This window comes from Seriola aureovittata, chromosome 11 (assembly GCF_021018895.1).
Source record: "Seriola aureovittata isolate HTS-2021-v1 ecotype China chromosome 11, ASM2101889v1, whole genome shotgun sequence".
NCBI lineage: Eukaryota > Metazoa > Chordata > Actinopteri > Carangiformes > Carangidae > Seriola > Seriola aureovittata.
The window spans coordinates 4,381,852-4,403,455 of NC_079374.1; the positions used below are offsets into that span (position 1 = coordinate 4,381,852).

The 21,604-nt window shown below is 45.1% G+C and overlaps 1 protein-coding gene across 1 annotated transcript in view; it reads right to left on the reverse strand.

The window, feature by feature from the left end:
- Nucleotides 1-21,604, reverse strand: part of ahr1b (aryl hydrocarbon receptor 1b) — a 40,543-nt gene that overhangs the window by 15,392 nt on the left and 3,547 nt on the right. Inside the window, exons 2-4 of the mRNA XM_056389542.1 lie at nt 21,135-21,322; nt 3,835-3,938; nt 852-941 (exon numbers count right to left, since the gene is read on the reverse strand). Of these exons, the coding sequence (XP_056245517.1) occupies nt 852-941; nt 3,835-3,938; nt 21,135-21,322 (382 nt within the window). The remainder of the gene's footprint in view (nt 1-851; nt 942-3,834; nt 3,939-21,134; nt 21,323-21,604) is intronic.

Below are 21,604 nucleotides of genomic sequence, written 5' to 3' on the forward strand. Positions count from 1 at the left end.
AGACCCCGCCATCGACCGCAGACACAGAGCTTCTAAGAATTTTAATACGATAACGTACCTGCCTCTGTGGATTTGCACCTCTGTGTCGACACATGCTCCACAAAATACAGGAGTTAAATCATGGCGAGGTTAGACGCTAAACTAACGAGTTAAAATGTTAAAGATGCTGGAACAATCACCTCGCTCTCTGATTTTGTAAATGTTAATTAATCTCTTGAGTGATGACTATATGCAGACATGATCATGTGCATGTGACAAGGTAGCCAAGCTAGCAGTAGCCCTGTTCTAACACTGATTGCTAATGGACCCTTGGTAACATACAAGTTTACAGGAGCTCAACCTCGTGACTCCAGTGTTCTGGATTCCCCCAAAGAACGGAGATCTACCAGCAGAAAGACTCATCTGCAGCTCAGGCGAATGACACACTCGACATAACCAAAAGGAAAAATGATCAATCGTCCACTAAACTTTGTCAAGTTTCAACTTCATGTTTCAAGGACAGTTGTGATGTCTGCTTCACTGCTGATTCAGCTGAGGCTGGGTGTTTGTCAGATGGTTTTTACAGGACCAAAAAGGAGCCATTGCTCATCACAGCAGAGTCTACTGACTGTGGAACCACGTCATAAATACAGGCTGGTGTTGATGTTGTACGAGCTCTTGTGATCCAGACACAGCGGCTATTTCTGTGTCAGATTTCTGTAACTTCACCACAATAGGACGACAGGAGGTTTCCCATTAACCCTCTGCTGTTTCTCTTGCTAATTGTGATTATGTTAATACTGTTGTGGAGAATGTTCGGACGGTTACTGGAGGCGACAGGAAACAGAAAAACACTGGTAGTGATACGATACCTGGTGGAAGCCCAAGTAGTCCTGGATGGTGTGAGAGGAGAAGAAGATGGTGCCACTGGCTGTGAGGACCAGGACAAACCCGTTGAGAGCCTGCGGGTCAAACAGAGGATGCACACACAGTTAGCACACTTATCATTCATTCTGTAAGAGCTTTCATTATGGAAATAAAGCAACACAATGTCATTGGCAGGAGTTCACCTGTGTCAGTAACATGGCAGAGCTCTGTGCGTTTGCTGGGAATCCACTCCACTATTACGCCTTAGTCAGCAAAGATATATGAAGCATACGGACATGTACAGTGTGTAGTGTGTGAGGCAATCAACTCTCTGCCTTTACAGCTGTTCTACAAAAGTAGGTTATTTAATTTTTATAAAGGGGGCCATGGCTGCAGTTGTTGTAGAGAGTGGATCTGCAGGTTTGTGATGACAAGATGACAGCGCTACAGTAAACTCATTCAAATCATAAAGAAGAAAAGGAAAATGAGAAAGGAAAAGAGAGGAAAAGGAAAATGAAGTAGCATGTTAGGTGAAATGGAGCGCACTCATTGTGTCTCTTCAAAAGGGGAACAGCTGGTCCAACATTTCCACCTCACTAAACGCACACGTGCCCTCCCCCGGTATGAGAACATTTGGTAAATAAAACACACTGACAGACATGTACCAAACAAAACGCAAACAAACACGCCCGTCCTCATCACAGAGCCACAGCCGCTCGTACGAGCGCAGCCGTCTCTTCCCTAAATCAGCCCACGGGGGCGCAGGGATGACTAACGCCGGAGACGCCATGTTATTCTTTGTGATAATACAACCAGTGATTCACCTCAACTGTCCGCGAGATAGAGTAAACACAAGCGAGCAAATGTCAGGGCTGAGATTCTCATGTAAACAGCAACCAAACGTATTCTCAAAAATCTGTTTTGGAGCCACATGTTTCAGCTTTTCAGTTACTTTTAATGCACTAATGTTAAAATATTCAACCTCTTGTGTAATATCCCTCCAAACATTATTCAAATGTAGAAAACGAAATCGGAGAAATGCTGCGTTGCTACTGGAAGCCGATGTGACGTGAAAGGTTGCGCAACAGTCCGCAATTTGGGCAACACAGTCTGCTCATGTGAACTTGTTGACCTCCCATCTGCAAATGATTTGCTGCAGTCGTGAGGACGAGCTGGGGAGAAGTGAGGGCGCACAAAAGAGAGAGAGAGAGAGAGAGAGAGAGTGAGAGAGAGAGAGACAGCAGGTTGTCGTCTGTTGTCAACAACGACCGGTTCTGTGTGTTTATTGTTGAATAATGACTAAAGAAGTGACAACACAATTAAAACATTTCGCCACGTTTCCTCCATTTTCAGCCTGAATAATTGAAACGCTCACTGCTCTTCTATAATTCACGACTGTCTGATGTGAAGAAACCGGCTCAGACTCGAGGGGTTCAGAAATAAACCTGTGTCCGTGGACGGCTCGCTGTCCATCTCCCCCTTTCATCCTGAGGAGGAGGAGGAGGAGGAAGAGGAGGAAGAGACCCCCTGTGGAACACTCACCTCCTGACTGAGTTTGTTTCTCCAAATGAGCTTTCATTTCTCATTACCAACAAGCTGGGGAAACGTGGGGCTTATCATAAGAAGGAAAACCTCCGTGCTCGGGTCGGGGGAACGGCTGCTTCCTCTCCTCTCCTGGAATGCCAGTGTGATGCACATTGGGAGGAACTGGACTGGAAAATCAATGACTCCAGCAGATCCCAAAAAGATCTGGCAGCCGGCGAGTTCGCCCTCTACTCAGTCACACACACAGAACAGAGGGCACAGAACCCCCGTCAACCACGAGAGGTTGGGTTTTATTTTTTGTTTTTTCCGTTTCCACTGGAATGGAAAACAGGCCCATCGATCGCCTTTTCTTAAAACACTGAACAGTGACCTGAAATTCCAGTAAAATGTCCAGAGGTCCGGGGGCGGGGTGAAAGGGAGGGGTGGGAAGGGGGGAGTTGATGCTCTCGCTCTGTTTTTGCTCTACTTCACTGGCTCCGTTAGCTCTGCTTATTGTGGACTTCAAGTCACTTTATTCACCGTCATTGCACAGTGGAAGCATTTATCCACTGCAGAGGTTACTGAGAGGCGAACTGTGGCCCCAGATGTATAAACTATATATTATTGACCATTATTCAATCGACGCAGCTTCTATAACCTTTATGGCACTGATCACATGACGCTACGCAGCCAATCACTGCGACTCCAGTCAGTGAGTGAGATGATGTAAGTGGATCTGACACTGAGGCATTATCTGTTAGCGTCGGACAGAGCCAGGCTAGCTGTTCTGCATCGCTAAGCTAACCTATTAGCTTCATATTTACCATACGGGAAAATGGTATCAATTCACTCATCAAGAAGTGAATATCATAGTTTCTAAAATGTCAAACTATTCCTTTAAATGTGATCGAAACTAACAAATGGCCGAAGCTCCATGAAGATGACTCGGGTTGTAAAAGTAAAAACCCCTGAAATTTCTTTCAGGACGACAATGACGATAATTTGAGGAATAACAGGCTGAAATATCTGTTGAAATGAATCCATATTCACTGATGATGATATGATGAGTCCCGGGCACAGGTCGAATCCAGCAGCAGACTGGTGTGACTGAACAGTGCACTAATGTTTCATGAGGGCACAGCAGACAGTGCCAGACATATTGAGTGGTAAGCCGCCCTGAGCCTCTGAGCCCCTGTCATTGGCCTAAATAGATTTTGGGCACTTGTCAGGAAGAAGAAAAAAGAAAAAAAAGAAAAAAGAAAATAAAACATGGGCGGTCCAGACTCACAAATTAAATCGGTGCCGTTGCCCATCCACAGACACTGGCCTTCAATAGCATAACAAACGTAGTTATAGCAACAAACAATCTCAGATATTGAATTGAAAAAGGAATTAAATAGATGACACAGAACAGACGACTGTGGGTGGAGCAGAAATAACAACAACTGCAGTCTGAACACTGACCTGCAGCAGGAGTTCACCCTCAGGGATCTTGGCCTCCACCGCTGTTTTACTGTCGTCATCATTTGCACTGGGCGGAGTCACACCGTTTCGACTGGTCAGGGCGACTGTAGAGAGAGAGAGAGGGGGGGGGGTTAGACGGGCTTTAGTCCTGTGATAATGTTTGCAAAGCACTGCTGTGACTGTCAGACCGCCTCATGCTTCATACGCTGAAGATGCTGCAGACACGTCCGCTCCCGGCTCATGAAACATTCACCACATGGAACCTGAAAAGTCTGATTCCCCAAAACCAGACCTTTTATTTTGTCTAACTTAGTTATGTCATAGTTACTATGACATCAGAGCGTCAGTGATAAAAATTACAACAGAAGAAAAAAAACTCTTGTTATTTCAGTCTCTCCAGAGACTCTGCTGTCCTGCAGCCGTACAGCACTGAACTGTTCACACCTACTGTCTTTCTAACCCAGATACATATTTTATTCTACAAACTACAAAAAGAAAGTCAACTGCAACTAATCCATTCTTTAAGCATAAATGCCAACAACTAACTACTTTCAGCCTGAGGACTTGTTCCTCTGCTTTGTGTCATGTGACAGTAAACTGAATATTATTTTGATGTTGGACAGTTGGTTTGACCAAACAAGCAACGTGAAGGTGATTTAAAAAGCTGTGAAGGACATTTCCCACGTTATTTTGACACTGTTGAGACCAAACGATCATCAGTTAATCAGGAAGACAATATAACCCTAATGTTGTGTTTGGGGTCCTGGAGACTCTGGCTTTTGTTTATCACCTTAATGATTCATGACTTTTCCTAATGGAATGAAATTAGCTCAAAAACATGATTTTTGCTGTTGATTTTTCAAATGTCACCTACAAAACAGGATTCACTGTAAAACATGGTTAAATACAGCAGATCTTCACCTGCTCATGTCAGATCACTTTACGCAGCATCACCCCTCCCACATCAAAAATTATTATCTATTTGGATTTATGTTACTGGAGTTTTATAATAGTTAGTTTATAAAAGAACCTCTCTGAGCCCAAACATACTGTAGCTCATATATAATATATATTTGTTCATGTATGATTCGGTGCAACAGCAATGCTTCATACTCATTTTGTATCGTGTTCAGTTAATGTGCCCAGGTTGTGGTGAAGGGAAGCGGGTTACCGCTTCATTTTCTTCCTTTTTTAAAAATAAGGTCAGAAGAACATTAGAACATTTATGTATTTAAAGCAGAAAAACTGTTTACTTTACACTCTTTACACAAACAGAGGGACCTGTGAGCTCCAGAACAACAAGGAAGTAAAGCTGATGTCAACAGAACACAAAGATTAACACATCAAATTAAGATTTCAGGGCAGAATGAGACAGAGAGGAGTGTCGTGTTGCTGTGAAGCTGCATCTGTGTTCAGAGAGTCAGAGAGAGAGAGTCAGAGAGAGAGAGAGAGTCAGAGAGAGAGTCAGAGAGAGAGAGAGAGTCAGAGAGTCAGAGAGTCAGAGAGAGAGAGAGAGAGAGAGAGAGAGTGTGTCAGAGCTGCGGCAGGAAAAGCTTCTCGTCTTCTGGCTTTGTTTCCACGTTCGAGCGAGATGAGGCAACACCTTCAGGCGTCACTATATTTGCACTTTACTGCTTGCTCAGCTCAGCTCAGCTCATGCCCCCACCCCCCAGTCTTACCACTGCCCCTGATCCCTCCCCCCTCCAGCCCCCTTCTGCCTCCCCTCCCTACCCCTGCCTCCCAGCTTTTCATTGGCTGGTGGCCCCAGCTGTTCTCATCCTAATGGGATTCTCCTTTTTCCCAGCGTGACATCATTACTTTTTTTCCCCCCTCCCGTCCGGCTCTGGTGCTGGAGGCGTGAGAAGGGGTGAGCGGGCTGCCGGGTTAAACAAGTGGAGGGACCACTGCTCACACAGAAACTGTGACGTCCATGAGCTGTGTGTGTGTGTGTGTGTGTGTGTGTGTGTGTGTGTGTGTGTGTGTGTGTGTGTGTGTGAACTTCAATTCAGACGATGTAAAGACACAGAAAAATCAAAAATCAAATCAAAATTGTGATGTCACAAAGACACAGTTGTCGCCCTCAGCCGCGCTGACGCTAACTTTATTAACACAACACAACACCAAGCAGCCATTCTGTCGCCGTGGTAACGAGCTACGAGGAAGACGGATGTTGGGGAAACGCTGCACAATCGCTGGAGGTCAGGAAGACAATATATTATTGTACAACCTTCACAAGGAAAGAAACGTTAGTGACCAGATAAAGTTTATTTTATCAGAACTATCGGAGCATTTTAGTCTGAATTTGACCGTGTGTTTGGCTCATCTCAGACCACCCGCCATATGGCCTGGCTGTGTGTCAGTCAGCCAATCAGAAGACAAAACGCCCTGCTCTTGTTAGAGCTCCAGAGAGAAGAGAGAAGCCCTCAGCTCTGATCACCTTCCTGCATAAATAGTAAACGAACATCATATTACGCTTTTCTACTCTTAAAGATCACAAAAAATGCCACATTCACACACACACTGATGGAAGAGACGCAACAATGTGGGGTTCAGTATCTTGCCCGAGGACACTTCAGCATGTGGACTGGAGGAGCCGGGGACCAAACTATCGATCTTCTGATCAGTGGTCGTCCCGCTCTGCCTCCTGAGCCACGGTTGTAAAAAGTGTGGAGCAAACCTTATGTAGGGAGGGAACTATTGTTTGCATCATATGTTCTAGCAGATGACAGAAACGGGCTGCAGAAATCTCGACTGGAAACTCTATTTCTGACGGAAACATCCCTTCAGTTTCCTGGAATAAGAGTTCAGAGGAACCTGGTGTGTAATCCTCTGTAATCACAGTCCTCTGCCTCTGAGCGTCTCCATCGTATCTGACATTTATGACAACACAGTGACGGTTCTCATTTCAGCTGGTTTTAAAATCCCCGTCAGTCGTCACTGTTGCTGCCGGTGTGTGAGAACTGTATTCTGGGATATTGGCTGTACATTGCAAATAAAAAACACAAGCAAAGTCAATCAAATGATCATGGCTTCATGGAGGGACTTTAACAATAAAAACAAATCACAATCTGCACCAATAAAGAGGAGAAGAAGACTGGAAAGAGGAAACGATGTAGGTTTCAGTGGTGAGGATGAGCCGCTCCTCCCTGACTGACAGTGAAATATTTGGATCAACCTATTAGTGATTTTTCAGCATTGTTGACTGAAAACATCAATAGATCAATAAATCAGCTGATTAATGATCATAAAATATATTGTAAGTTGCAGCTGATGCTATAATAATAATAATTAGTTACGTCTATAATGTGAGACGATGAGCAGCGGTGATGTCATGAGAAAGAGAGCAGTGGTCGAGCACATTAATCTCTGACCCCTGCAGGAGCAGTGTGCCGCGACCCGTGACGACCTTTGACCCCAAAGGTGACGTATGACATGATTGGGTGACTGGGTTCTGGGTCAGATCTTTTGTTGTCTGCGAAGGGGGTTAACAGGGAGTCCATCTGAGGGGCGGGGCGGTGTCAGGAGTGTCAGAGCAGACACTGGATAGCATATGGGCTCGTACCGTCACACGAGACACGGCTTTGGGTTTGGACGCCGCTGACCCTGTTCCCATACGGACAATCTTGGATCAACTTTTTTAGAGAACAATGTGTGACATAATCCAACTGGGTGAGGAAATGGCGTGGGCGATGAATCGCATATGCTAGATATATTAGAGTGTGGCGTTCTTGACCCACTAAAACATGAAAGGCGGAAAAATATGTCACAGCTCTAAAAGAACAAAAACACATAAATGGCTGTTTACTCGCGGACTACTGGTTTACTCTGTATCTCATATGATCACTAGGTTCCTGGTTCCAGTTTGGGTCCTTTGTTTCAGGTCCTCCCCCCTCTCTCCCTTTGTTCGCCGTCCGTCTAGTGGTGAAACAATTAGCCGATTAATTTATTAGTCAGAAATTGAAAATTGTCAAATCGTCTAAACCAGATATCAAGCACAAATGCCCATAATTCACTGCTTCCTGTTTCCTCATGTGAGGATTTACTGGTTTTCTTTCTGTTACGTTGAATATCTCTGATGGTTGGACAAACAAATAATCTGAACACATCTTCTGAGCTCTGGGTAATTACACTGGACATTTATTCTTTGTATTTTCAGCCATCATGCGGATATAATAATGAAAAGACTCTGAGAGTTTCCTTTAATGGGAAATAGATAGATAAATAAATACATAATTACTTGAAATAAGTCTAAGTTTCTCTTCTACTTGGAAAACACACTTAGTTGTTTTCAAGTTGAGGTTTGAAATCAGCAGCAGCTCTAATGTTGTTTCATTTATGTTCATTTGTCCAAAACAGTGCAGGGTCCACATATTTATAGAGAATTAATATGTATGAAAGGGGATCACCCATGATGCCCAACAATCTGAATAAAAGCAAAAGCACAAAGATAAAATCTGAGTAATCACTCTTTTCATAACAGCGGTTTGAGTATTTATGTTTAATTCACTTGTGATCATCGAATCCTCTCGTGCTCTCCTCCCTCATGATCCCGTGTCTCCATGTCTCGACATAATGAGCTTTATTTTGCCTCGTTGATCATTATAAAAGCATTTGTGAGACTCTGGTGTGATAATCAGCAAAAGCTGATTTGAAATTGATTCGTAATTTAACTAATTGTTCCCAAACACAGACACACAGAAACATTATGGGTCGATGATGATATTACTGCAGGGCCTTGTGTCTGTGATGTGGTCACTGTAGACTACTGTAAGATCACTGTGGAGCTCAGGCTCACTATCAGTCGCTACGACGACAGCAGGAACATTATGGGACAGTCGGTCTCGTTTCAGCCGCAGCGGTAGCAGCATGGCCGCTCTCTCCGGCTGCTGATTTTAGACGATTATCCAGTGATCACAAAAAGATCAAAGATGACGTCAAGATCAAACTATTTTGTCATCACTATGTTTATCATATATTTATTGATCATATATAATTAATCATTCTAATAATAATCATCATCATATATAATTATTTCCTGATCGTGAGAAAACAAAAGGTCATGTTAAGATAAAAACTACTGCGTGTGTGTTGTGGCTGCGGTGTGTGTGTGTGTGTGTGTGTGTGTACTTTGCTAGTTTACACATCAGAACCCATCCAGAAAAAGTGGGCCAACACAAAGCCTCCTGAATGGCCAGAGGAGGACAAAGAGCAGATCTTGTTATCAAGCTTCAGTGGGCACAAGTGTACATAATGAAAAATTTACATTCCCACTGCCGTCACACACATGTGGCATAGTAGCGCTCCAGCCATCACCCAGAGGCGTTCCCGGCGTGCTCAACAGAACAGCTTGACTTTCCCATACATGCTCATCGTAGCTCGACGGAGGTTTACAAACAATCTACATTAAAACCCCATCAGACAGGTCAGACCATTCTCTCTGCTCTGCACAGTTACCTCTTCATCGGCCTACACTTGGAAAAAGAACGGAAATAAAGTACATTTTAGTTTGTCCAAGTTTCATTTAAAATGTAAGGTTTATTATAACATCATTACGTATTATTGAGTTGTAAAATAACTTGCCTAAGGAACTTATCTTTGCTCCTGAATAACCAAAATTGGTTGGTTTTATTCTTTAAACCTGCAAAAACGTATTTATTTCTGGCCACTTGAAGGCAGCAGTAACATACCATCAGGTTAATATGGTGAACTGGCTAATTTAATGGCTTCTTTATGACAAAAGTAAGTCCAGTATTCCCTCTCTCTTTCTTTTGGCTCAGTGTTTGGTCTCCACCATCTTCACCAGCTGCTCTCTCTCTGAGTCTGATCACAAAGTTCTGAAACCACCAGATTTCTGGATCTTCTCAAGCTGGAAAACCATTGAGTTTTCATCTGTTAATCGACAGTGGGGAAAAATAAAAACACGCAGATTTTGCTGTCCCAGAATTGAAAGACAGAAGTTCTGTTTTATCCGCCGTTTTCTTCCAGTTCTCAACAACACAGGAAGCTGCACTGGAAAAGAATCAGAGTCGACTCAGCGGGTGAAATTTCTCTTGCTCCAACAACATGATTCAGAGCTGAAGCTCAAATTGAATGACTTGTCTGTGCTGCTGTCACTTGGATATATTTCTTCAATCGGTCACAGAAATCTGAATAATGATTTTATGAATCTTCTCCGGAGCTGCAGTAAAGTGTTGCAGAAGAAGACTCTATGAGCACGGCCAGTCGACTGTTTGCCGGACACGGTGCGGTTCTTCCTCTCACTGGGCCCCACGCCGGCCCTCGGCTAATGTATCTGCTCCAGTATTTGATAGATCGAACCTGACAAACGAGCAGTGACCCTGAAAATCAGACAGTTTGTCATACTTCAGCTGCGTTTGGAGACATTTTTCTTTTACTGCGTGTTGTTGTCGTCGCTGGAAGGTGAAGCTTCATTTTAATAGTTTGTTTCCCACCGAGGTGCAAGAAGATCAGGTAAACAAGTTGTGCATAGTTAAGGACAATTAGCTTTCTCCATTCATTTGCCAATGAATCTGAATTTTAACACTTTATAACTTTATTAAATATCCGTTGTGCATGCAGCTTTATAGTAATCAGGGACAGACAGGCTGAGGTAAACTTTCATTAGAAGTCTATTGAACTGATCACAGTAAAGCACCTGAAGCTGAAAACATCATTCTACATCTTTGCATGTGCAGAACAGAAAATCAAAGTTTGTAAAGTTTGGTCAGTGTGTCAGCAGCTGTGCGTTTAGCATTTAGCTCGCTCATGTTAGCCTAGCTCATGTAGCTATCATCATTAGTTTGGCAAACACAACTGAGAAGCCTGAGCTCCGAAAACCTCCATGATCTCTTTCCCTCATGAGGAAAACTGTGGTGTCGTTCGGTTAAATACTGGAAAAGTCACGGCCGACGTAAAGAGCTGGACCTTCGCATCTCAAAGCTACAACCACACACACATTCAGGACGCAGACCCCAGCACTTTGTAAACCAACTATACACCCATGAAGAACATGGCACTTTTGCAAAAACACAAATGTAAATTTTTGAGGGCAGAGTCACAGAACCGCAAAAGACCCGGCCCAAACCAAAATCCAGTTGTCAACGCCTTCAGGAGACAAATCTCTCTGTGCTTGGACTGTGACCCAGAGTCCAGCTTGGCTCTGGTCCTGACCTTCATCCTGCAGCCTCCAGCACAAACCCCACTGACAGCACTCCACCACAGAGCCAGGCCCGGAGTCCACTGGGGTTTATCTCACAGAGGAGCTGAGACCCCCCCCCCCCCCCCCCCCCCCCAAAAAAAAGTAAAAGTACACAGCAAATATTTATCAAATATTTGACCACTTTCAATTTGCCCCATCATGCTATTTACAACCGGATTAGTGCGGATGTTCTGTGCTCGCCCTGCTTCAATTCCCTGCTCAATCCCTACATGTCACCCTGGCATCCTGTCACAGTGTCGCTGCAGTCCACCATGTACCCTCGACCACACACACACACACACACACACACACACACACACACACACACACACACACACACACACGGCACTGCCAAAAGAGACTTAAAGTGTTTTTAACCAATCACAGGAAAGATTTGGGATCAGAAGTTACTTAACGCAACAGAGCTGCTGTTAAAACCACTGGGTGACACTTTCTCTTGAGGTATTTTAAGACTAAATACAAAAATGTAAATCAAACAATAATTATTCGATTATTTTCCCAGTCAGTGACTGACGGCTGCGTATCGTTTGTTTACACCACATATCGCACGTCTCTGCTGTCAGGTCACATGGGATAACAATAGCAGGAGTCTGAATCATGAAACAGGGCTATATTTGGACGGCATTAACCCAGCGTATTAAGCTCGTGGGGTGGGGGTGGGGGTGGGAGTGGGGGTGGGGTGGGAGGGTGGGGGGGGCACGTGGTGACAGAAACCCACGGTGTTGGATGTGTTAACGCTGACGATTAGAGGGAGGCGGAAGCGCCGCAGTTTACTTTGGATCCGTGCCAGGACTGATTCAGAGTCAGGGCGCGGGCAGCGAGGACGAGCACAACGTACACAATTACTTTTACTTTCATGGATGAGGAGGAGGTCACACCTTCCTCACTCCTGTTGATCATCCATCTCTCTGTTTACATGATTCTTACATTAAAAGTGTCTTAAAGTTTTCCTCATTGACGCACAGGCTGAACACGATCAACCATTTTTTTCTGCTCTCAATGATCATGAACCCTCCCTGCACCCGACTGGATGAGCGCAGCGCTCCAACAACCGTTCTCCGAAATCTGTCTGAATCAGTTGGACGTGGGGAAAAAGCCCATGCAGACGCAGAGTCACGCTTCGTTTCACACCCACAGCGTCCTGCATGCGCCTCAGGTAACAATGCTACCGCGACAAAACTGACTGGACTTGGCTGCAGCCACAGGCCGGAGGCTGCAGGACACACTGTGCTGCATTATTTTTTGCACAATAAATCATAGCAAACGAAGCTTGAGGAAAAACACAACATATGACACAGTTTCAGACTCAAACGTCACCAGACGAAAAGTCCAGGGTCAGTTTCCATCATACGTTACCGACATACAGACGAGGGACTAATTAAAGGGAAAACCTGGGAAATGAGAGGGAGCAGGACGACGCAGTGCAGGAAGGCGTCACTGGATGGTCTGATGAGTGTGAGAATAATGTGAATCATATGCTGTGGCCTTCACAGTCACCAGGGGCCACCGACACAAAACACTCACTTAAGTATTAAAGGTTTCCTCCTTGCCTTGGTCTTATACTTAAGGAATCACTTAAAGTCAGTTAAGCCGTTGCGCAGACGACCTTAGCGACCAAACTTAAAGTACCTCTGATTGTATCTTAACCGCAACAGTTTATGGTGATAAATGACGAGGAGGAACATCCCAACAAGAGATTTCATCTATCACAAGAACCTGACGGACATCCTCAACAATGAGGAATCGATTTTTGCACCAAAGATTCGATCGGCGGCCAATTTACGATTTGTCCGACCGTCACCCCCCTTTCCTCAGCTCCTTTGCAGTTACTGATCACATGGCGATGAGTTAATGATTGCTCACCGAGTGTCTGTTGGATGTTATTTGCAGATCAATTTTACTTTCGTAAAAGTTTCCTCCTCCTTGCCTTCTTTTCTTCAGCCTTTTCTTACTGAGACACTTAATTTGCCACCTGCCTGAAAATAATGTCGCTGAATGATCAGGTCCACATCAGCTCCAACGTGATTATTATTTTACAATGAGGGAAAAGTAGACTGATAAAACGCATACAATAACTTCCATGGACTCTGACTGTGACGTCACATGAGTGTTTGTTGTTGGCAGGAACTGGAAGTGACTGGAGTTCTCAGCTCAGGTGTTAATCTGTAGCTATAGTAACATGGTAGCTGCTAATCAGGAAGCGCTGCTCAGGATGGACAGTAGTGAGAACTGACATGTTGTATATGTGTGTGTGTGTGTTACTACAGTTTCCTGTTTGCAGCGATACAAACAGCCAATCACAGGGCACCATGAATTAAATGAGTCTTTAGCTGTCTGCAGTGTATTTAAGTGAACACACTGCTGCTGCCTTTTCCACTAATGCTATCTACAGCCGGGGGTATGTATGATTTAGTCTGAGGCAGAATATATTAAATTTTACCACTTTGTGTGTGTGTGTGTGTGTCAGTGTGTCCTCCTGCAGCCACACACACACAGCGAGGTGCATGCATACAGGATGTGTGTGAGTGTGTTTGTGTGTTAATTATTCTAGCAGAGTGTGAATGGCAGCGAGTAAATATAGAACGTTTCAACTCCTTCACCCCCCGAACACTGCAGTAAATGAACACGCGATGCACACATACCACCCCCACATTCACTCACATACACATGGATGCACGCAACACACACACACACACACACACACACACACACAGCCTCACATATAGAGGCTGAACATGAACACGCGGTCACTAATGCAGGGGGAAAGCACGCACCCTGTGCTGCTTTCGTGTCTCCTGAGGTTTTGTGATCACATGGTTGCATATTTGCTTATGAGAGGCGATCCAGAGAGATGGGGGGAGGAGGAGGAGGAGGTGAGGAGTGATGGGATTTGGGCGGGGTAGGGGTGGGGAGGGGTCACTCCTGATTACCAGGTTTTCCCTTTGGTGGCCTGCATTCCTCTCAGCGCTGTATCGTGATCAGCGAGCGCCGGGGGGGGGAGGGGGTTAAGCCATATAGGGGGAAGGACGGAGGGAAGGACGGGCAGAGGGAGGGAGAGGAAGGAGAGAGGAGAGAGAGGGAGGGAGGCAGGGAGGGGAGGGTCGTCATGAAGGGATGACCCACTGCTGATCGGCTCTGCCTTTCATTTGTGTGCAGATAGATGACCTACAGGAAGGAGGGGGAGGGGCGGCGATGCTTCAAATAACGAATCATCGCCCTCGTTCGGAAACAAAACAGAGATGGTATCATGACATTTCACAAGACTTTCACAGCGGCCGCTCAGCTTACGTAACCAATCCCGGAGCAGGGGCGGCCTATAGACACGCCGCCGCACTGTAGCTCTGACAGATATTTCCAGCTGTGTGCCAATTCCCGTGCGTGCCGTGTCATGGCAGCGATGTACGGACAATAATTTCATTAAATCCGAGTTATTTGGCCTCGTTTTCTCTCATCAGGCGACGCGCTCTGCAGCTGCCGCCCCTCGCTGAACGAAAGAGAAGTGACTGACGTGAACTCCAGTGACATTTATTTGCGACGTTAAGAAGGAGATCGAGATGCTGCTTCTGTGCGATTTCCGCTGAATCCCTCCGCAGCCGCCGGAGAACACGCCGGCTTCATGTGCACAACGAAGCCGCTGTTCCTTCTATTAGCAGCAGAACAGGGTTTTACATAATTTATTTTCTATATCCATGGCCTGATCCAGTGGGAGTTGCATAATGCGTGTGCTCTGCGGGTTCCATGTTTGCCGACTCGATTAAGGGAAGACATTGTATGCTGGTGCTTTTTATAATAGATATAATGGTCTTCCTTATGGAGACCATCTACTGCTGCGTGATCTGCAGCAGAAACCAGTTGAAAAACTTAAGTGTTTCACTGTCACTGGGTGGATTGGGTCCTTCATATGTCGCCAGAGGAAATCAGTGGAAAAACGTGTAAGGGTTTAAGTGAAGCTGAACAGTTAAATCACAATAAGGCCAAAAGGAGCTGCACATTTTATGAAGGTAAAGTGTGTCACAACAGAGCGTTATAAATGAAGCATTGTGGTGCTACAGACTATAACCTGCACTGTAGACCATAGTTTCCAGGTGTGAGTGAACATACCAGCAAATGACCATCGTTCAGCTCTTCTCTTTCCTTTCACACAGTGGAAATATGTTCTGAGTTTTCCTCACCACAAGACGAGGCTGCTTCATTAAACTGTGGTAAACGCTGTGCTCCCTCATCAATGCACCGATTAAAAGACCTTTCCTTGAACCTGCAGTAGCTGGTATATTTGGGCAGGGGTGGGGGGGGCGCAGCACAACAAGCTCCATTTACACATCCAGGAGACGCAAAGCACATTCACTTGAATTGAAAGTCATGTTTGAGAAATTTAAGTCACATTTTCCTCCTATTAGCTCCATTTCGGTCTCCACCTGTTTCTGTGCGTCTGTCGTTCATATTAAACATTGTCGTTTGATCCCCTGTTCAAATAAAAACTATTGATTTGTGCAGCTTTAATGTAAACTGTGCACTCTGGCTGGAGGATGTATCCCAAACACGAGCTGACATCAGTGAAAAAGTTGTATCCTGGATACCTTTGACTGAGAGTCTGAAAACACCTGAAACGACACGCGTGAACCCGCAGCGTTCAGCCGACACCAAACCACAGCAAAGTGAACCCTCCGCAGTCCACAGGGATTATTTCTCCTAATCTCCGTCTATATTTACAATGGAGTGTATCTCAAAGAGCCGCGGTTCACTTTAACAACAGTCATGCAGCTGCGATACGATCACAGGATTAGTCATAATTTCATCTCCTGTCCGCCGCAGATTTAAACCGTGACCTCCGAACTGTAGCTGTGACGTTGGCTGAAACTCAGAGCAACAGGAACGACCATCTGACGGAGCAGCGCTTACGTAACAGCACCCACGTTATGGCAGCCTGCGATTAAAAACTCAGGAAAATGAGAGCAGAACCAGAAGGGATGGACGGGGTGAATGAAAAGGGACAGGAACAGATAAAAAAAAAAAAGGGCGATCAAGCCATTTGGCTGCAGGCGATGACTCTTCCAAGAAACCCAGCAGAGCTCTTATTGGCTTAGTTGTGTCATCCAGGATCTTGTCAGGGTTTCCTCCTCCGTAAACACCGCAACAACTTCTCCACCAATCCTCAGCAAAGAAAAACTACAGGCCGGTCTGTCACTGATGTAGGGCCAGTTCTCAGGCAGTAAAATAAAAACACACCAAACAAGATGTGACTGATTAATTGTTGGAAGGTTGGAAGATTTTTACAGTAAATACACTATTTAATGAAAAACATGAAGCGCTAAACCTCGTCACGTCGAAGTAGCTCTCAGCAGGAGACGCGCTTAACGAGAGGAAGATAGAAATATACAAACAGCAGCTCTCAGCACAGCTGTGCAACCACGACTGTCAGGGAAGCAAACGATCACTGCACTCTGGACAAACGGATGAGATGCTGTGTCGATTGTATCTATAAGTTTGTGTTTGCACGTCGTCTACCTCGCTGACCTGCATTAGACATCGTGTAACATCATGTTTCTGCGAACGCGGCCGTGTATCAGAGTGTGCGGCGAGGAAAGCAGCAGAATCTGAGCAAATGACAACAACGGCAGAAAGTTCTGAAGAGAGGGCGAAACCATCAGAAAGACGGTGTGTGAGCACCAGATACAAACAAAACTCCCTGCTGGTTCACCTGGTAGAGCACGTGGTCATGTCATCCCCTCGCTCTCTCTCTCGCTCTCACTACAACACCTCCACAGGACGACGCCTTTAACATCTAGAATACAGAAACCATGGCTCAGAGTATTTGAACAAAGCTGTTTGTTTCTCCTTAAAAAGCTAATTTATTTGGCACCAGAAGAGGGAATCTCCCAAATCATTAAAGAAATGCAAATATTCAAATCAGGTTTTATAGCCACTCACCCCACACGTGGATAAAGAGGAGAGAGCAGACTTATTCTAACAAGCACATCACTGATTCTCTACGGCGAAATTACCCATGACCGCACCAACTGCTGCAAACAGGTCGTGGCCTGAGAAGTCAAAAAAACCTCCGGTAACATGGCGTGAAGCAAAGTGTAAATCTGCATTGTCATCACAAAGCTGCACACGACAAAAACAAAGACACTCATCGCGTCTCGTCACCTGGAGCGACGGGGACACAAAATGACACGGGACACATTTCCATATTTCCCTCATTAAGCGGGAATCTGGGAGCGTGAGTGATCGGACAGGGCAGGCGACAGTTGTGAAGGCGGCTGAAAGGTGCTTCACACCCGGAGCGGGGTGATCCCGGCGTTATCGGGGTTTAAGAGAGTCACCGCCTCCTCCTCTCTTCAGACTGGCTGAGAGGGGCCGAGCCCATTGTGGCTCCAGACAATAACAGAGATGGCAGCTGGGCTGGATAATACCGTCAGCCAGATTAACCGGGCTCTGCCGGGGCTTTGTTCCACTCCTGCGACATATTCAATTACACGCGCGGCGCGTGACGCTTGAGTGTTCAAACTTCAAATCATGAACCTTCCTTTCAAAACACGGACACTCAGGAGGAACCACACATCCGCACAGCGCAGAGCGAAAACCTAATGCATTTTAATAGTTAATGAAGGCGGGCCTCTCCCAGCGTTTAACACTTCTTCCAAACGAGCCAAACAAAGCCTGGAAGCAGTAGCAGCGTTCCCGGACTGCACCGGAGCTAAGTCCCGGCTCAGACCACCCACCCTCACATGCCTCCGACGTGCAGGATTCGTGCTGTTTACATACAACAAATTATGGCTGACCACAGAGGCAGCCACTGAGCGGCGGGCCCTCGGGGGCCTCGGAGCTTTCTCTTCTGTGTGGTAGCAGCTTCCTTAATGTAAGAGCCCTGAGCTCGTTAATTACTTAGAGACTGTCCAGGAAGTAGGCTAATGCAGTTAGACAAGAGGGTTTGTCTATAGGCTACACTTTGACCTATTGGTTCTGAAATCCACTATCAATAATTCACCCTGACAGGTTGAGTGGCCAGTGAATATTTCCATGTGTTACAGAATGGGAAATAACACATTTCACACACACACACACACACACACACACACACACACACACACACACACACACACACACACACACACACACACACACACACACACACACACACACACACACACACACACACACACTTCTCAGAAGAGAAACATCTCTGATTTGCACCGAACTGGTCGGAGGGTTGGGTCATGGACCGAGGGGAAGAACCTGTTCAATTTTGGGGCAGATCGGATCATTTCCTATAAATTAGATTTTATCTTTCTACGGTCTGTGGTGTGTGTTGTTTGATTGGTGGAGGTCTGCACACTCTGAGCGCACTGACTTTATTACTGTGTGTGTATTTTATATCTGTCTTAGACGTGTGTGATGCTATTCTGTTGTTGGTCAAGAACATTAACTGCCATTAAAAGCTCTTTTCTGCTGCGGCTCAATAAGCAAAATACAAGAAGGAAGGTTTAGTCCCTGGTTCTATCCGGGCCGTCCCTCGGGCGAGCTTAAGGGGAAAGGGTGATCAGGCTTTTACGGTAGCTGCCCCACAACTGTGGAACAGTTTACCTCTTTTAATTAAGTGTTCCCCCTGTGGACATTTTAAAGACTAATCTTAAAACCTACGTTTTTGTTGGCTTTTGAGCGTCCCTAAGGTTTTCATCTTCCACTTTTATCCCTTGTTTTTTTTTTATTTAGCTGCTCCATGTTCAGACCGTGCGATAGTTAATGCATCACGTTTGAGCTGTTTCCATGTTGTGTGTTTTTCCTCGTATATTATTCTACAGCACTTTGGTCAACCCTGCTGGTTTTCTTTAAACCTGCTTCATAAATCAACTTTTAATTTGATTTTTTTCCTCTTGAAAGAGAAATTTCTCTGAAGATGAAAATGCTTCAGACTTGCTTCTTTTCATTTCTTCTGGAGCCTCTAAACGTACACAACATGTGAACAAAGCAGCCACACACACACACACACACACACACACGCGCACACACACGCGCACACACACACAATAAAAATATGAAATGCATTGGCTACATCCGCTGAAAACACAATCGTATGGCCGGTGCAATATCCTGTCCGTCTCACCCCCAAACAGCCCTTTCAAAAAAGCCGCTGCCTTAAACAAACATTGCTCTGACTTCATTTCATAAATTCTTTAAACTCGAGGGTTTTCTCTCAATTATTCATGCTTCAAGAGCATCCGACGGCCGCATTGCAGCATTCTCTTTGAAAGATCACCGCCTAAAATAACAATGTCTTCACTCCGCATAGTAGAGAAGAACCGTACACATCCCATCCACTGGCATGCAAGCTCCTCTCCATGCTTTGGTGTACAGTTTTAATGGACCCCGAGCAAAAGCTCCATCTCCTAATCCCCGTCTCTCTCACACACACACACACACACACACACACACACACACACACACACACACACACACACACACACACACACACACACACACACACACACACACACACACACACGTAGACATGGGTCTAAATAAAATATTGAGGGCCCTTTCCCTGGTATGAAATCATCTGGATAAGGCGGTGGCCGCTTGCTCTTCTCTCCAGCCGGCAGATGTCGGGAAACACAAACACAGAGCGAGCGACTTGGATGTTGTGACAATCTCATAAAGGTCGGAGCGACCTGAGCAATAACCGAGGTTTTAAACTGCTGCTTCCTGCTCAGAGATGTCTGTAATTCTGTTGATTACAAACCAAAGATGCTAAAGAGTTTTCTAGGATTTTGTGTTGCTTAAAAAGAACAATCTCACAATTTGGGAAATCTGCATTTGCCGAAGAGTTAAGATCGACGACTTAACAATTAAAACTCCCATGACAATTTCCTGTGAGGCAGTGTGTCTTATACATGACTGCTGTCTAAAAAAGAAAAAACACAACTGACTGTCTTGACTCTAATACTAATATTTCTTTAAGTGTATCAGCCTGTCTAGACAAATGAAATGAACCACATGACGTAAGCCTGCTGCTGTTGTTGTAGCTGGATCTTCAGGCACATGTCAACATGACTTTGAATGATCTTGTGTTTTCAATAATGGGACTTTAAAGATGTTGCGTACATTTACTCTGCACTAAAAACTAAAGACGACTGAGCTGCTGAGGTTGTGACTCCTAAACGATTTTTATCACTGCCGACAACGAGGTTATGTTTTCACTCAGGTCTGTTTGTTTGTTTGTTTGTTTGTTTGTTTACGAGTCAGCGAACCGAGTCAAGTGAACCGATTTGCACCGAACTCGGTGGAGGGATGGGGCATGGACCGGGGAAGAACTCATTAAAGTTTGGGGCAGATCCGGATCATTTTCATTAAATTATATTTCTTCCTATGGAGTCTGGCGTGTGTTGTTTGACACTGGCCTCGGAGGAGGTCTGCACACTCCGAGCGCCGTGCTACTTTATTTCATTAGTGTCTGTATTTTAGACCTACTTGTGTGACATCTGTGTTTGACATGTGCTATGCTATGCTGTTGCTATGCCGTTGCTATGCTGTTGCTATGCCGTTGCAATCAGTTAACTTATGACTGTAATTGCTCAAGAAAGGACATTAATTGCCCCTAAAATGTCTTTTCTACTGCTGTTCAATGAGTAAAATGCTAAATGTCAAGAAGGAGGTTTATTTTGTTTATTTTGATGAAGCTAGGCTAACAGTTTCCCCTTGCTGTCAACGCTTGTGTTAAGCTAGGCTAAACATGCTGCTTCAGACCTCTCTCTGTGCTGGACACCGAACTCATTAATTTGATATCGATCCTCCGCGAGTTTCACAGCAAACGAAACGATTCCCCAAAACTGTTCTGCTCACTGGAAAGAGGTTTATGTGACGGATGAGATCAGCGCATCCATGTTCTTATGCAACACAGTCGACCAAACAAACACAGATCGTAACACTCCCGATATTAGAACCATCATATTACATCTCGGGTTAGTCACAGCACAGAATACTTCCACCTACAGCACAAAAGGCCCGTGTGTGACCTTTGACTTTAACTGCTGTTATGAGCCGAGCGGTAGCGGTCACGTGACCAGTGCTGCAGATTTACCGGAGAAGAAGTTCTTGGCTCTCAGGTAGCTGACGCTCAGCCGGAGGATGGAGAGCTTGTCCAGACTGGCGGTGACCTCCTCGGGGAAAGGCAGCAGGCTGGCCAGCCGCTCCAGCTCTCCATTCAGACGGTCTCTGTGCCGTTTGGACGGGTTGGATTTGGCCCCTTCAGCCGGTGGCTGCTTCACCCTGATCAACACGATGGATAAAGAAGTCACAACACAAACAATCAAAACTAATAAAAAACGTGATCTCTTCAGCTTCCTCTCATTTTGTCTGATTTTATTCTCACACATTTTGGGTTTTACTTTAACAATATGGTGGAACTACACTAAATTTGGGATTCAAATATTAAATCCTGCTTTACCAGAGTTTTGGTGACTTGAGGATTATTACAGCATCAAAGTGAGAAAGTGTATTTCTAAAGGTCATAACCTTTTTGTGATTTGCACTTTCCATAAGAATGATACA